Raw genomic sequence first — 15,907 nt, 5'->3', positions numbered from 1 at the left:
AAAAAGACTGACCCTATCCAAAACTGAAAAAAAAAAAGTTTTGCCTTTAGTTATACTTTAATGATCCTGTATGGAGCTTTATTGTGCTTATTCAGCAGGGGATTAAAGAGAACTTAAATTAGATTAAACTGAGTGCACTTTTCGATTTTAGCACAGTTTCTGTGTTTACTGGATATCATTAGAAGCTCAAGAGTGCTTCCATTTATTGCATGCAATTGCACATCAGTTTGAGCTATTGACTGTAACAAAGTAATCACATGGTACTCTATGTCCATGTGATCTAAGCCCAGTAGTAGTTGACATGACTTCCAACAGTTAATAAATCAGTTGATCTCCTAATTCATTTTAATCAAAGAGTAATCTGGCATCAGTGCCCCGGGTGTACAGCTGTAGCAGCTTTGGGTCACATGTCTGTAAAAACAGAAGTGCCACAGACTCCTCTTGTTACAGCTGTAGCACCCTCATACATAGGCTGTTGGGTAAACTTAGTATGGGGCGTCTGCTGCAGCCACAGGAGCCAGAATTGTTTTGTTTGATCTGCTCAGGACTCTACAAGATGGGAGTTTGATTACCTCCCCGTGATCCTGGAGAAGCTTGTGGATACTGTATTAGGGAGGATTCAAATACCTGGCCTGAATACTTAGTAGAGCCTATCCAGTCCTTGTGGTGGTGTGCCCAGATAGTGGATGGTTTCCTGGTAAATAGGCTAGAGACCACAGTAGGGGGTCTTTTTTCCTGTTGGGAGTAGATCTGTGAGCTTCAGGGGCTGCTCATCCTGGATCACTCATTGGCTTGATGCTAGACTTTCACTAAAATGGTGTTTATACATTATGTACACTTTGGGACTCCATGAGTAAAGTCTCCTCTTTTGAGCTGGAGTTCTTTCGGTCTCAGGCTGTGAAACATGGGCTACTTTAGTCCTCCTTGACTTGTGCTACATTTTTGGATGAATGGTTCCCAGCTGTGAACAAACAGACTGCACTAGCTGATTATCATTCCCTTTGGAATTACCAGATAAAAGTGACCTCTGTTGGCATTCTGTTTTGTTTTGGGGTATTTTACATCATTCCCAAAACACCTCTCCAAGCTTGTATGTCAGTAGATATGTTGCTACAACCCACTGATGCATAACAATCCTTCTGAGCTGACAGGTGCGTGATGAACAGTCGCACAGCTGTAAGCATAATTATACAGGAAAACGGTCCGCAACTCTGCTCTTAAAATTCTTCAATTTATTGATTCTCCAAAAAAGTCATAATATCAGTACTGCAGTTGATGTGTTTCAGCCTTGTCAGCCTTATTAATAATTAATGAATGAGGTCGACAAGGTTGAAACGTGTCAACTGCTGTACTGATATTATGGCTTTTGTTGAGAATCAATAAATTCAAGTATTTTAAGAGCATGTACAAAGTTGTGCATCATTTTCCTGTATGATTATCCGTCTCCAAGTTTACCGGCATTAAAAGAACAAAAAGAAACCCTTAGGCTGTTTACTGAGCCAAGAATGTATGGATAACAATGGTGTGCTTGGCTGCATTGCACTGATTAGGAAAGAACCCGGGAACATTAACCGCGGATCCTTGTGGAGTGCGCTATACCTCTAATGGGTAAGTTTATTTTTATTATAATATCACTCTCTTAAGTTGATCTCTTGTTGTGGAGATATAAAACAGACCTAAATTCAGAGTTTACATAAACCTTACATCAACAAGTAGGGTCATTCATTTTCAGGAATATTACATTAAATTCTCCACATCAGTTTAGTAGCCGCTGTCATCTCTATGACATATTTTTGGCTCATTTTGGGAGTTCTATTCAGAATGCTTGTCATATTGCTGGGAAACTGTTAAAAGGCATAACTAATACCTTGATTTGCTGGAATTAATGTGCTTTATTTTAGTACTGTCAAAGCCCGACTATACTCACAAAATAGATATGCAATGGGTCACATAGATGTTGTGGCTCTATTTTCATATTTCATGCAAAATCTCAATTTCATAGCTTTATCTCATCTTTCCTGTTACAGTAGTTGTGCAATGTTACAAACTATGACAGTTCAGTCCAATAGGCACCAGAATTAGACCTAGTGCACTAAGGCTGGCCATACATTATACAATTTTCTTATTACATTTTCCTTTAGATTTACCAAAACCATATAATATGAGATCAAACCAACACACTTTCAATGTGTGTTCAATCAGGTATTTACCTTCAACTACAAAGTTGAAGGTAAATCTAAAGAAAATTGAACAAGAAAATTGTATAGTGTATGGCCAGCCTTAGTAATCAGTATTCAGTGTAACCCCTGGTACACACTATTGTTTTGTTTTGTTTTTTCATTTGACCCAGTGGGCTGAACGAAAAATAAACTGACGAGCTTGGGAGGAGCCGCTGTACTAACTACATGTATGTGATGTTCATACAGCGATCTCCCTGCTGAGCTATTATGTTCTGAAAGGGGGACTGCCCCCCACCAGAACACAGATCGGATGGCGATCGGCTGCTGGTTTTTCAGCATGCCCATTCAAGAGAAGCCTGACAGGTTGCTGTACACACTGGCCTTTCAAGTACTTTCAAGCAACATTCATCCAGTCATCGATTATCCAAAGATTTTTTACATGAATGTTTGTTCGTAAATCTACTAGTGGGTGGCTTGCATAATGGCAAAAAGCTGCATTTTTACTGAAAAGGGTATTTTAAAGTTAATCTCTAGCTTTAATTTTAGTTTAACTAGTTTGTTCAGGCCAAGCTGGCCCAAACTATTACCCTCACTAACATGTGCGCCCATTGGGTGTGCTGTTTATACTCCATGTAGCTGAGGCTACATACAGTATACAGCATTGTGTTCCATGTGTGAGACGACCTTCCCCTCTCACACCCAGAGCAAAATAGCGTTGGTCTGAGAGGCGCTCAGCCATTCATAGGCATTTTTTTTTCTTTCAATTAATAAAAAGCTTTTTCTGAGTCAGAGAGGCAGGTTGATGATGTTACAATCTCTGACTCAGCCAATCAGAGGAAACTTTGTATTCACTGATAGAATACAAAGCTGTCTGTGAATAGCTGTGCACTTCTCAGACTGATGCTATTTTGTTCCGGGTGTGAGACACCGGAACACAGTGCTATATGCTGTACGTAGCCTCAGCTAGTCAGGTATATAGTTTATTTGGGACATCTTGGCCCAAACTAACTATTGTAACTGAAACTAAGGCTGAAGATCAGCTTTCAGATTTTTGCAAGAAAAAAGTAGTCATAAATTATGACATGCAATGGGCTATATAAACTTTACAAGTTGTGAGACTTTAGTTGAGCTTTAAAGTGTATCCAAAGGCAACCACTTTGTTACATTTTGGAGTCACCAAAAAAAAAAAAAAAAAAAGCTAAGGTCTTCCAATAGGGACACTACTTATGAGGAAAACTGAGAGATTTGGAGAGATTTCCTCTTATTCAATGTTGTGTTTACAGACAGTGGTTTTAACCCTTCCCAAATGTATCTAAAACTACAAAGAGTAAAGTTTTGGTTTCAGCTGTACTTTAAAGCCCAACTCTGGGAAACTTTAAAATGAATCCTTGTTGTCCGGTTAATGTTTGCACTACAATGGGTAGCAGCTCGTTTTGTCTAGTGGAGAGGAGATCCACCTTTACATACCTGATCCTCCACTCCCCTGGCAGAGGACTGTCCCTCCTCCATGCTCCCCCATGCTGCGGTAGTTGACTATACCTCAGTGTCATCATGTCAAGTGCAGGACAATGGATAATGCATTAGTCTTGATAATATCAGAACCATAAATTGCTGGAGTGTAGGGGAGAAGATGCTGCAGGGACCAGTCTAGCAGTACAAAGAAGCGGAGGATCAGGTATGTAATTCCTATTTTCTGTGTCCCCTAGACCTGAATAATCAAGGAATAATTTTAGAGTTTCTCAGAGATGGGCTGTAAATTGCGGGAATTGTTCCTGAAAACTTAGACTGGGTGAAGAGAAAATACATATCTTCTACTTCAATAGGAAAAGTTTTTTTTACTTTTTGTAGTATTTTGATTTATTGGGGATTTAATAAAGCTGCTATATTGTAATTGCTGTCTTCTTTCTGCAATTTTTAAATTAAAATGTAGTTCAAATTCCTGCTTTGCCTATTAAATAATTGTTAATTTTTACATTTTATTTTTTTAGGAAAGGAGAACAAAGAATTTGAAGAGCCTAAACTGGAGACGCTTCAACCTTTAAAAAGAGGCAGCTATCAAGCCAGCTTACGGTATTATCACCAAATAGGTTTTGTAAAATTCACAGGCTACTTGAATAGCAAGCGTCCGAGACGTAGGTTAATTAGGTTGTTACATAGGAGTTGCTGATGAATAAACTCTAAATTGATTATTTATATATATATAGTACTTAGGCTCTTGTGACAGTGATGAAATGTAATGTCTGATACCTGATAGCTTACAATAATATCTAGATAAAGGGAGAGATGTTTTAGAAAGGTATATACTAAAAGGTCACATTTAAGATAGGTACAATTATATATTATGATAGTTTACGTGAGGAAATGTATACAGACGTCAGAAGACTGGCCTTAAAGAATCTATTATTATGTTAGACTTATGTATATTCTAAAAGACGAATGCATTAATCTACAATAAGCATTTTATTGTTCACGTACCTTTAAATTAAAAGTGTAACTCAACTTTGATGCAAAGTAAAGCAAAAAAATAATAATAATATAGCATGTACAATTGCTACACAAGACAAATTGTTGTTTAATGTTATTAAAAATTATCTTTTCATTTATATCTGCAGCCGCTATAATTTTTTTGTAAAGTTTAATGCAATATGATGACCTGTTTGTGTAAAGAATGCCTTCAAAAATGTAATTTCCTGCTTGTTTGATTTTTGGTGAGATACTGCCCAAAGGTTTAAAGTGGTTCTAAAGCCAAAAAGTTTTTTTTTTCCTTAATGCATTACTTGCAATAAGGTAAAAAAACCTTCTACTAGTTGTTCCTTCCTTAATACTTACAGTTGTGCTCATAAGTTTACATACCCTAGCAGAATTTATGATTTCTTGGCCATTTATGAATATGAATGATAACACAAAAACTTTTCTTTCACTCATGGTTAGTGTTTGGCTGAAGCCATTTATTATCAATCAACTGTGGTTTCTCTTTTTAAATCATAATGACAACAGAAACTACCCAAATGACCCTGATAAAAAGTTTACATACCCCAGTTCTTTATACCGTGTATTGCCCCCTTTAACATCAATGACAGCTTAAAGTCTTTTGTGGTATCTGTGGATGAGGCTCTTCATCTTCTCAGATGGTAATGTTGCCCATTCCTCTTGGCTAAAAGCCTCCAGTTCCTGTAAATCCTTGGGCTGTCTTGCATGAACTGCATGTTTGAGATCTCCCCAGAGTGGCTCAATGATATTGAGGTCAGGAGACTGAGAGCCACTCCAGAACCTTCACTTTATTCTGCTATAGCCAATGACAGGTCAACTTGGCCTTGTGTTTTGGATCATTGTCTTATTGGAATGTCCAAGTACATCCCATGCGCAGCGGGTGGGGCTGACCTGGGCTGTGTGTGTCTTTGGATGCACACAGCCTGGCTCGGGAGCAACGCCGCAGGTGCGCCCCCCATAGGAACTGACTTCCTATGGAGACACACAGAAAAGAGAAGAAGCCAAGATCGCTGGTGGGAGACCCCAGAAGAGGATATTTTACTTAAATTAAAAAAAACCTAAGCTTTACAACAGCTGTAATGACTTCTAAAAGGATGCAGACATTGCGACTTGGGTGTACTGATCGGTATGTCCATATAAATGAGGTCTAATATTTTCCAATATTTTAGGGGCAGTAATACTATGTAGCTGGACAATGACCCTTTGGGACCTAGGACTTGTGGGCCCATTTACAGTAGATGTTAGGACACCTTCACCTGTCATACATATATAAGCACTGTTCACTTTTAGGGCAGATAAGGAACGTGAAGTCATAATGTCCTAACCATGTTCTTGGTTTGTAATATCCATGTGGGATCGAGCATGCTGGTTTTCTACTCTCTACCTGACCAGCACTGAGACATGCCATTATACATTGCCATTATACAATATGGCAATGGTGGACAGAGAAACCAAATGGCTTCTCTGCCCCTCCCATTTGCCTATTGCTCAACACATATTTACTATAGATCGATAGACAGGTAGATAAATAGATGCTGATGAAGTGTAGCCTTTTGGATGGGGAAATAGTTCATGGTGTCTCAAAGGCTTCACTTCATCAGCATCTATTCATCTACCTGTCTATGGATCTATAGTAAATATGTGTTGAGCAATAGGCAAATGGGAGGGGCACAGAAGCCTTTTGGTTTCTCTGTCCATTATTGCCATATTGTATGTAGCAAAGTCTTTTACCTTTCCCAGTCTAATGGGAACCTTCAAGGCCAAAGACATCCTTCAATATGTAGTGGGTTGTGAGGCATAGTGGGTGCAAAGATGGTGAAAGTCATTGGGCGCCAGACACTTCTTGGATGCAAAAGAGGTTTTATTTCTTTTACCAGTCCTTTTTTGCAAGGGAAAGAGGGATAGGGTCAGGACACCCTTGAGTAGTTACAATTTCAATTGACAGACTCCGAGACTTCAATAGGAGGACAGCCGTACAGGAAAAGGCCCCAGCAAGGTGCCACTTCTGCAGTTTAACAGTTCTCTCAGTTCACTATAATGTCCACTTGTAGATCTTCAGCCCCTTGAGCTCCTAGTATCTCAATGTACTCTCTGATTCACTGACTCTGAATCCCGTGAGCTCCTCAAGGCTTTTGCGGTGGTATCTCCCTCAAGTGTCACCCACGCTTCCCTGCTGGGTCCCCTAGCTTGGCACTACAGATACCTTTCAAGACACCTTTCAACTCCGCTGGCCGAGTCCCTGACTTGATCACCGCCTGAATTTTCCAGATTCTCCACTGTGCCCATACGGTGATAATACTGCTCCAGTACTGGCTTCAGTTACTCACTGTGGTCCCTGGTAAAGGTGGTTGGTCCCTTAATGGTGACAGCTTCCCTTCAACCTCCGACCATGACAGGTTCTCCGGCCGGCAGAACTGTCGCTGTTGGTTGGACTGCAAGCTGCAGTCCCAACCCTGCGCTGCCCTCTTACACCTGGATAAGCCCTCACACAGCCTGGCAGCCAGATGCCCCCTGGGATAGGCCCAATTTCTGACCTAGCAGCCTGGGGCATACTGTATAGTGAACTGCCTGATTGTCCCCAGAGACTGAGAAAATAGCCACAAATGACAAAGTGGACAGTGCCTTGAAGCACATCAAAATGAGCATAGACTTGGAATGGATTTGAGTAACGTGTAACTGGCAACTCAGTCGGTTTCTGTGCTCCAATTTTAGTACGTAATGTTTAAAGTGGAATATTAGTCTTGGGTGAAGGTAACCCATTTTGGATTCAGATGGTTTTTGAAAACCAAGTGAAACTAATTTGACTATAAGGTTTCTAAATTGAATGTAGTGCAATGTATTTCTTTATGGATCACAGTAGATCATATTAGATAGACCTAGAACATATCCTTCAAAGTCTTAGCATACCTTGGTAGCATCATGTAGTATATTGTGTTTGTTTATTCTTCCCCCCAGTGCATCTATACGCCAGCGCTCAAGATCTCAGCTATCCAATGTTGTCCCTGATACACCATTTTTGACAGTAGCCGATACATCCGAAGCTTTTCACCAGTATGAGGAATTAAGCAGAAGTAAAAAGGTGAGTTTATGCCAAGAGACAAGAGGGGTATCCCTAGAATTAGGTTTTGTAATGACCATAAAAAAAATATATATATCTCATCCATTAGGTGTTAAATGATGTTATACTGATACATTTTAAAGTTGGCCATACTAACATACATTCTACTACTGTAGGGACAGTAGGAAAATAGATTTCAGAACATTAACCTTCTGTTCTTTTGGGTCTAGTAGCACGTGTAAACCCTGTGATCTCTTTGTCTATGCGTGTGAAAATTCTGCTTTTTTCCCATTGTTTTGGCAAAATAATGATATTTTTGGTAAAAATCTAATCTTCTAATCTTTAATGTCTAAGTTCAGCCAAAATGAAAAACACTCATATCAGCACAAGGGATATTAGTTACAGTCAGTAGGATGTGTCCTTGTGCTGATGCCTCTTCTGTTTGGTGAAATCCTCCTCCATCTATGCTCCCCCACCTCCTCTGCTATAATATTTTGGTGCGGTGGGGATTAATAGAACTGTGAGAGTTTTCTAACCAGCTGCTCCATTCATAGAAACCTTACTATAGCTTCTATGAATCAAACAGGATCTATGAATGGGAGGGGTGGACCTATCAATCATCCTCTATATCCTCCATTCATAGATCCTGTTTCATGCCAGAAGACATCCACACAAGGGACACATCCTACTAACTATAAGTTATGTCCCTTTGGCTGATATTTGTGTTTTTCTATTTTGGCTGCACTTACATGTTAGCTATTCTGTATTTTATGAGATAATTGATTATAAATATTTAAGAATTACCCTGCTTTGTTTCAGGAAGTAATTGCTGACGATGATGACAATGTAGAGCCAGCTCCAGTGGCCAGGATATTGAAGTACAATGCTCCTGAATGGCCCTATATGTTACTGGGTTCCTTTGGAGCTGCTGTGAATGGTGCTGTAAATCCACTCTATGCTCTCCTTTTCAGTCAGATTCTTGGGGTAGGTACTCTTATCCTGCTAAACAGCTTATCCAAAAAAAAAAAAAAAACGCCCAGTTGGTATTTATTTTTATAAGTAATTTAGTGCTGATGTATTTTATATAAAAACAAAAAAATGCGTGAAAGAGACAAACTGTTATCCTACCTTGATGCCAGTTTGGATCTCAGTGTATAGACCCAGAATGGGTAAACTATAAGGCAGCAAATATATTCGTTTTTGGGGGGTTTTTCTCGTCTGGATGGGGGAATGTGGATAAATAAATGACTCTTGCTGAGTTATTGTATTCTCATAGAGAGGAGACTTTCCGGGTCCTGATATATTGATCAGTGCTGCCAGCTATAGCTATTCTGCCAACTAAAATACCTGTGCTGCTTTGAGACAGCAACAATGAGTACCGGTACCTACGCACTGACCATCACGGTGGACAATTAAAACCTTTTATTATACACAGGAATGTGTTACTGGCATAATGGGTGGGTGGTTATGTACTGCCCCTAACAGTCTGGGCACAGCCTATGCAGACTATGCAAGAATGCAGCTCTGGTTACAGTCCTACATGCACATGCTTACACTTGCTGGCAATTTGGGTGAAATGTGATTAATCTACCCGTATGCTTTTGGGATAAACAAAGAAAACAGGAAGGATGCCCACACTAACATAAAAGATACAAATTCTTACCCCAAAAGTGTCCCCAGCGGAGAACTCGGGACTAACACCACTAGGCAAAAGTAATAACCACATAGACCAGTCCTTTTCAACTCTTTTTATCCAAGAGGATCTATTAAAATAGTTTTCAGGTCTAAAAGAAACCCTTCTAAAAATAATTATACCCACAGCTCATGTTGCATTAGCATGCTGAGTAATTGGTAGAACGTTTTAAATGAGATAATAGAGAATATTACGTTCCCAGAGTATTTAACATCCATGACAGAACACCCCCTCATTTATATGACAAAAACATTTTCAGTAACAATATTGAAATGGATCATAATAATAAAAAAAAGAAACACAGACTAAAAATTATGTCACTGGATGATAATGTACATTGAAAAAAACAATTGATTAAATTCCCCTAAGGACTTTTGTGCAGCAAAGAATAAATTGGACAAAAAATGTCAATAAATTGATGAAAACTTTATTGCTACAACAATTAAAACCAACATATTGCTTAAAAAAATTAGCTATGGTATAATTATATCCCCAATATTACGGTATAATTTACTGGATGAATGTTGTGCAGCACTTTTTTCTAGATGTTTATTAATTATTTTTGTGGGAACACATTGTACTGTTTTGCAACAATGTTCTGATTATTCAGAGATATATTTCGGTTTATTTTGAGTCACTTTCACTATTGAAGGTTGCGCAGAGTATTTGATTTCTTTATAATTATTTACTAAGCACTGTTTTTATTGCTTTGTTATTTTTTTTTTATTACCCTTTATAGATAACTAGATGTTCCAGACCTATCATTTATTATTATTATTATTATTATTATTATTATGATAAGTATTATTAATGGTATTCTATTTATTTAGAATGGAAGTTTTATTTATATGTATTATTTTTATATTACATATATTATATTTTTATCACTTATTATTTTTCAGACATTTTCCTTACCCGATGAAGAAGAACAAAGGAATCAAATTAATGGCATTTGTATGCTGTTTGTTCTTATCGGCTTTGTATCTCTACTGACACAGTTTTTACAGGTAATTATTTTCAGACCTTTAATCTAAAATAAGTACAGGAGATTATGTCTTCATTGCTTCTGATTGATTACCTGTTACTGTGTGATTTTCCAGGGCTACACATTTGCCAAGTCAGGAGAATTGCTCACCAGAAGGTTGCGTAAGATTGGATTCAAAGCTATGATGGGCCAAGAAGTTGGATGGTTTGATGACCCTCGAAATAGTCCTGGAGCTCTTACAACAAGGCTGGCGACAGATGCATCACAAGTACAAGGGGTAAGAATCCTACAGAGCCTGGATAAACAATTGTGTAGCTTCAAAACAGAGACGTTTAATTTTCATATTTACATATTATACCACTAAGAGCAAAAGCAAGTAAAAAGGAGTCAAAGAACCAGAACTTGATTTGTTTTGTTTTTTTTATTGACACTAAAGGCAAAATCAAAATGACACGTATGATGCAGTCTGTCACTAGCATTAACACAGCAGTCTTTGTTTTTCCTGTAACCTTGTTTTTATTATGTTGTTCCAGCCAGTAAGTCTGCTATTTTTCCACTTCCTTTAACAGACCATGCTGTCTAGCAAAAGTGGTGGTCAGGGGGTTGAAACAAAGGCAACCCTATTGCTCCTCCGCAGATAGAGGAGACAACCTAAGACAGGAAGTGTGTTGCTGATAGGATCACCAGGTGAAAATAAGGCAAAAAACTAAAAGCAGTTTTTTGAAAAAAAACAAATTCAGCAACCACATCTAAAGATTGGCAAACTGCAATCTTTTAAATTTAGTTTTTGTCTTTAGATATGGTTCAATATACAGTACTGTGCAAAAGTTTTAGGCAGGTGTGAAAAAAGGCTGTAAATTAAGAATGCTTTTGGAAATAGAAGTGTTAGTAGTTTATTTTTATCCATTAACAAAATGGAATGTAAATGAACAGAAGAGAAATCCAAATTGAATCAATATTTGGTGTGACCAACCTTTGCCTTCAAAACAGCATCAATGTTTCAATTCTTCTAGGTACACTTGCATACAGTTTTTGAAGTAACTCTGGAAGTAGGTTATTCCAAATATCTTGGAGAACTAAACACAGATCTTCTGTGGATGTAGGCTGCCTCAGATCCTTATGTCTCTTCATGTAGTCCCTGACAGACTCAATGATGTTGAGATCAGGGCTCAGTGGGGGCCAAATCATCACTTCCAGGGCTCCTTGTTTTTCTTTACGTAGAAGATACTGTAGTTCTTAATGACTTTGGCTGTATGTTTGGGGTCCTTGCCCTGCTGCAGAATACATTTGGAACCAATCACACGCCTCCCTGATGGTATGGCTTGATGTACAAGTATCTGCCTGTATGGGAGCTCCTTAACCACTTCAGCTCTGGAAGCTTTACCCCTTCATGACCAGGCCATTTTTTGCAATACGACACTGCGTTATTTTAACTGATAATTGCGCGGTCGTGCAACGCTGTACCCAAATAAAATTGATGTCCTTTTTTCCCCCAAATTGAGCTTTCTTTTGGTTGTATTCTATTATCTCTGGGGTTTTTTTTTCTGTGCTGTAAACAAAAAAAAATGGAAAAAATGTGGCACTTAAATAAATTAAATAAAAATGTGATACTGTGTGTCAACAATATACAAAAGATAAATGGAAATTAAAAAATTGTGTTGTTGATTTTTTAATTACCAAATGACAAAATAAAGTCCACCACATGAATAATGATAGTCATCGGTAATTGATGAAACAGCATTTCTAGAATGTCTTCAGGATAAACATATTTGAAGAAAGCCAATCAAGAATTGAGGGAAATCTTGTGAGGACACCACTACCAATTGTGTAAAGGCTTACCAGAGGAGGTGGACTTAAAGAGGTATACACCTCTTAAGTCAAACAGGCTTGTAGTGATAAACACTATGTGCAGCGAGAGACCATCAGCGATCTGGATGCCACGACCACAATGGAGACAGGTCAGCAGTTTGTTTTCATGGACAGGCAGGTAGGTTCAGATGTTGAGAGGAACAACCAGAGGAATTTCTCATGCCCACAAGTTGAAACCAAGAATTGAAACAAAGTTCCACATAGTGTGATACCATTTTTTTAAAAAGAAATTTTATTTAAAACAAAAGTAAAATCAAACACTCACATTTTTTGAAGCATTCAAAGGCATGTAGCCGACATAAAAAATGCGCAGTAGTGATGGCAGCAGTCAACCTGACATGTTTCGTCTAAATAGACATCATCTGGGGTGTGTCACAAAAACACAAAACCTTTACGGCAGTATGCACCCGGGGTGACTGCTTGCGTTCTGGGCATTCATTGCTGGGCGTATACTGCCCTAAATATTGGTACCACTGATGTGCCGTCCATCCTCATCAAGCCGCAGCAGCTGTCAGCTTCTCATAGATGTTTTCAGGCTACCGACAGGGGGGCGTTTCTAGTTTCCACCTGCACCCAAGCACCAGAGTCTCTTGGCTCATGGGTAAATGCCCAGTGTGCAGGAGGCCTTAGAAGAAACTAGCAAAAAGAAATAGCTATAAAGAACAAACCTGACACTTTCCTCATGTGGCAGCTATATTTTTTAATAGGCTTAGGTGGTTCTAATTTGTGCATATGAGTTGAAACCCAGACCAGATAACCTGTACAGACCCAGTGACCTTTTTCTCTCTACACAAAAGAATTATGTTCACCATTGGAAGGATAATTGGTTTTATGAATTTTCCTATCACATAAAGAATAACTTAATACCCATCTTCCATGGAAAAACAAGTCTATTTCATGAAAGCAAAGCAGCTCATTCACAAGCAGCAACATGTTACTCTCTGAAAACAACTGCATTGTCACAATTCATACAAAACAAAAATAAAAAATGGCTATAGAAATATTTCAATACCACGACCCTTCAAAGGATAGTCCAAACAAAGAAGATATTTCAGATTTTATCTGTAAGTCAGCAGGTGAAGTCAACTGTTAGCTTTAAGGAGACCTGTACTGACGAAGTACGGTCACTAATGTTGCTGCCCCCTGTTCTGAAAATGCTAGTTGCCTCAATGTCATTATGTTCCAATGACTTGAGTTACAGACATGGAACAAGTATAAAAATTAGGATTTTATCAGTGGTAGCCTCCATATTTATTTTAGCACAGTCTTACATTAATATATCTCTGGTGTAGTCTGTTGAAGAGATTTTGGAGCCCTGGGGTCAGTTCTCAATGTCTTTGAATATTACAAGGGGTTCATTACTTACCTTGAAGAAGCCACCCTGTGTGGTCCTGACACACAAGGTCTAGATAGTGAGTCTGCAATGCCTATGTATTTACAAAGAAAGGCTGTATACATTTCTATACACTAGAATATTTATTTATTTGTTGATTGGTGATTGTATGTGTACTAATACTAACAATAAATGTACCTGGATTATAGGCTACCGGATCACAGATTGGCATGATTGTAAACTCTCTCACCAACATCGGAGTGGCCATTATCATCGCCTTCTATTTCAGCTGGAAACTGAGCTTGGTCATCACCTGCTTTTTGCCCTTCCTGGCATTATCCGGGGCCCTCCAGGCTAGAATGCTTACTGGATTTGCCAACCAGGACAAGCATGCAATGGAATCAGCAGGCAGGGTAAATCAATTTTTTTTTTTGTTAAACTAAACTAAGGGTCAAGGTGTACCTGGCTTCTGATGCTCCCCTCCCTTTTGCTAAAACACAGCATACAAGACATTTAATACAAACCTGTAGGGGGGAAAAAACAAAAGCGTATAATTATCCTTTTCCTGGCTTCTGCCCGTGGTGTCTAGCTGAGGGTGACTACATTCTCCTTCCAACAAATTCTAGGGAATGTGGAGTACTTCTAGAAAAACGCTCTCTGCACTGTGAGCTGGATTTGGAATGCTCACCATTCCCCAGATCTCATTGCCAGGAGAATGACATCACCCCGTGCACACCAAAGCCAGAGGAAAGGTAAAGATTTATATTTTTTTATACCTTTTTTCCCCTAAACTTTTACTTTTTACTGTGTTTTAACAAGCAGAAGGATTACAAAGCGCATTTTGCTCAGAGCACAAGGTCATTTTTAAAAGTAGTGACACCCACATTGCTAGGGGAAAAAATACGGACATGACATGCAGTGACAACTACTACAGCTATAGGGTGTGACTATTACTTTACCTCTATCCAGGACCAATATTCCAATACTGAAGGGACTCCAATGAGTCACTGGATTCATGTATTTCTTGGGCAGCCTGGTAAAGAGAATCCTTTCAACTTTTGTGTGCTCAAAACCCACTGATGTGAAGATGTGCTGAAAGTCTTTGACTGGCCTTTGGGACCCTGCAGAGACCTTCGGCACATCTGTGAACACACAGAATTTCCTCCTTGCACACCCACAAAGATGCTGCAAGTAAGGAGGTCACACATCTTTGTTTTTATGCACATGCATAGGCAGGGCTTTTTTCTCAGAGAATAGGTGCAGGAACTCCCTCTTTCAGAGTCACTCCTTGTCTCCGCCCCTACCCACTGTCAAACACTGTCCCTTGGTTCCAATCCCTACCCACCTCCCAGTATCGGCCCTTTTAGAGAACACAGAACCAAGTAACATTTGTGGTGCTGAGTAATTTGTATAGAATTTGTCAATGATAACGCCAAAAGCAGTAAAATATATAACCTGCAGCCAGCAGCAATAGACCCCCCCCCCCCATGAACAACAGATCCCCCAAGCAACAATGGACCGCTTCCAGCAATACACCACCCCAGCAACGATTGACCCACAGGAGCAACAACAAATCTCCCCGTAGCCAGCATCAATAGACCCTCCAGCAGCCAGATATAATAGACCCCTCCCTCAACAGTGGATGCCTCCTAGCAACAACTGACCCCCTCAGCACCATAAGACCCACCCCCAGCAACAATAGATCCCCCACCAGCAACAACAGACCTCCCTAGCAACAATAGACCCCCCTGCAAAAATAGATCCCCTCCAGTGATACTAGATTCCCCAGCAGCCAGCATTAATAGACCTTGCAGCACACCCCAGCACCCTTTGCCATTACATACATTCAGTGCTGGAGGTGCCGAAATTGCGTTCCCCCGGGTTCCCGCTAAAAAAAAGCCCTGTGCATAGGAAACTCTACGCTGGCACAGATGTGCTGCAGAGCATTTGCAGGACCTTCAATGAGCAGCATTGAGGGGACTGAAGTCTCACTCTCTGGGACCCTGATGTAAGGGGGAGGCTCTCTGGGGACTCTGGTGTAAGGAGGAGGCTCCCTGGGAGCTCTGATGTAAGGGAGAGGCTCTCTGTGGACCCTGGTGTAAGGGGGGGTCTCTCTGGGGACCCTGATGTAATGATAATATATATATAATATATATATATATATATATATATATATATATATATATATATATATACAGTATCTCACAAAAGTGAGTACACCCCTCACATTTTTGTAAATATTTTATTATATCTTTTCATGTGACAACACTGAAGAAATTAGACTTTGCTACAATGTAAA

The 15,907-nt window shown here is 39.4% G+C and overlaps 1 protein-coding gene across 2 annotated transcripts in view; it reads left to right on the top strand.

Annotated features, from left to right (window-relative positions):
• Window positions 1-15,907, top strand: part of LOC141147030 (bile salt export pump-like) — a 108,546-nt gene that overhangs the window by 66,499 nt on the left and 26,140 nt on the right. For both annotated transcript variants that reach the window (XM_073633998.1, XM_073633997.1), the window contains 6 exons: window positions 4,169-4,250; window positions 7,626-7,749; window positions 8,548-8,712; window positions 10,324-10,428; window positions 10,522-10,683; window positions 13,818-14,021. In XM_073633998.1, the coding sequence (XP_073490099.1) occupies window positions 4,169-4,250; window positions 7,626-7,749; window positions 8,548-8,712; window positions 10,324-10,428; window positions 10,522-10,683; window positions 13,818-14,021 (842 nt within the window). The remainder of the gene's footprint in view (window positions 1-4,168; window positions 4,251-7,625; window positions 7,750-8,547; window positions 8,713-10,323; window positions 10,429-10,521; window positions 10,684-13,817; window positions 14,022-15,907) is intronic.

Source organism: Aquarana catesbeiana, linkage group LG06, assembly GCF_042186555.1.
Source record: "Aquarana catesbeiana isolate 2022-GZ linkage group LG06, ASM4218655v1, whole genome shotgun sequence".
Taxonomy (NCBI): domain Eukaryota; kingdom Metazoa; phylum Chordata; class Amphibia; order Anura; family Ranidae; genus Aquarana; species Aquarana catesbeiana.
The sequence above is the reverse complement of the archived record's forward strand: the minus strand, read 5'-3'. Positions and strand labels throughout refer to the sequence as shown.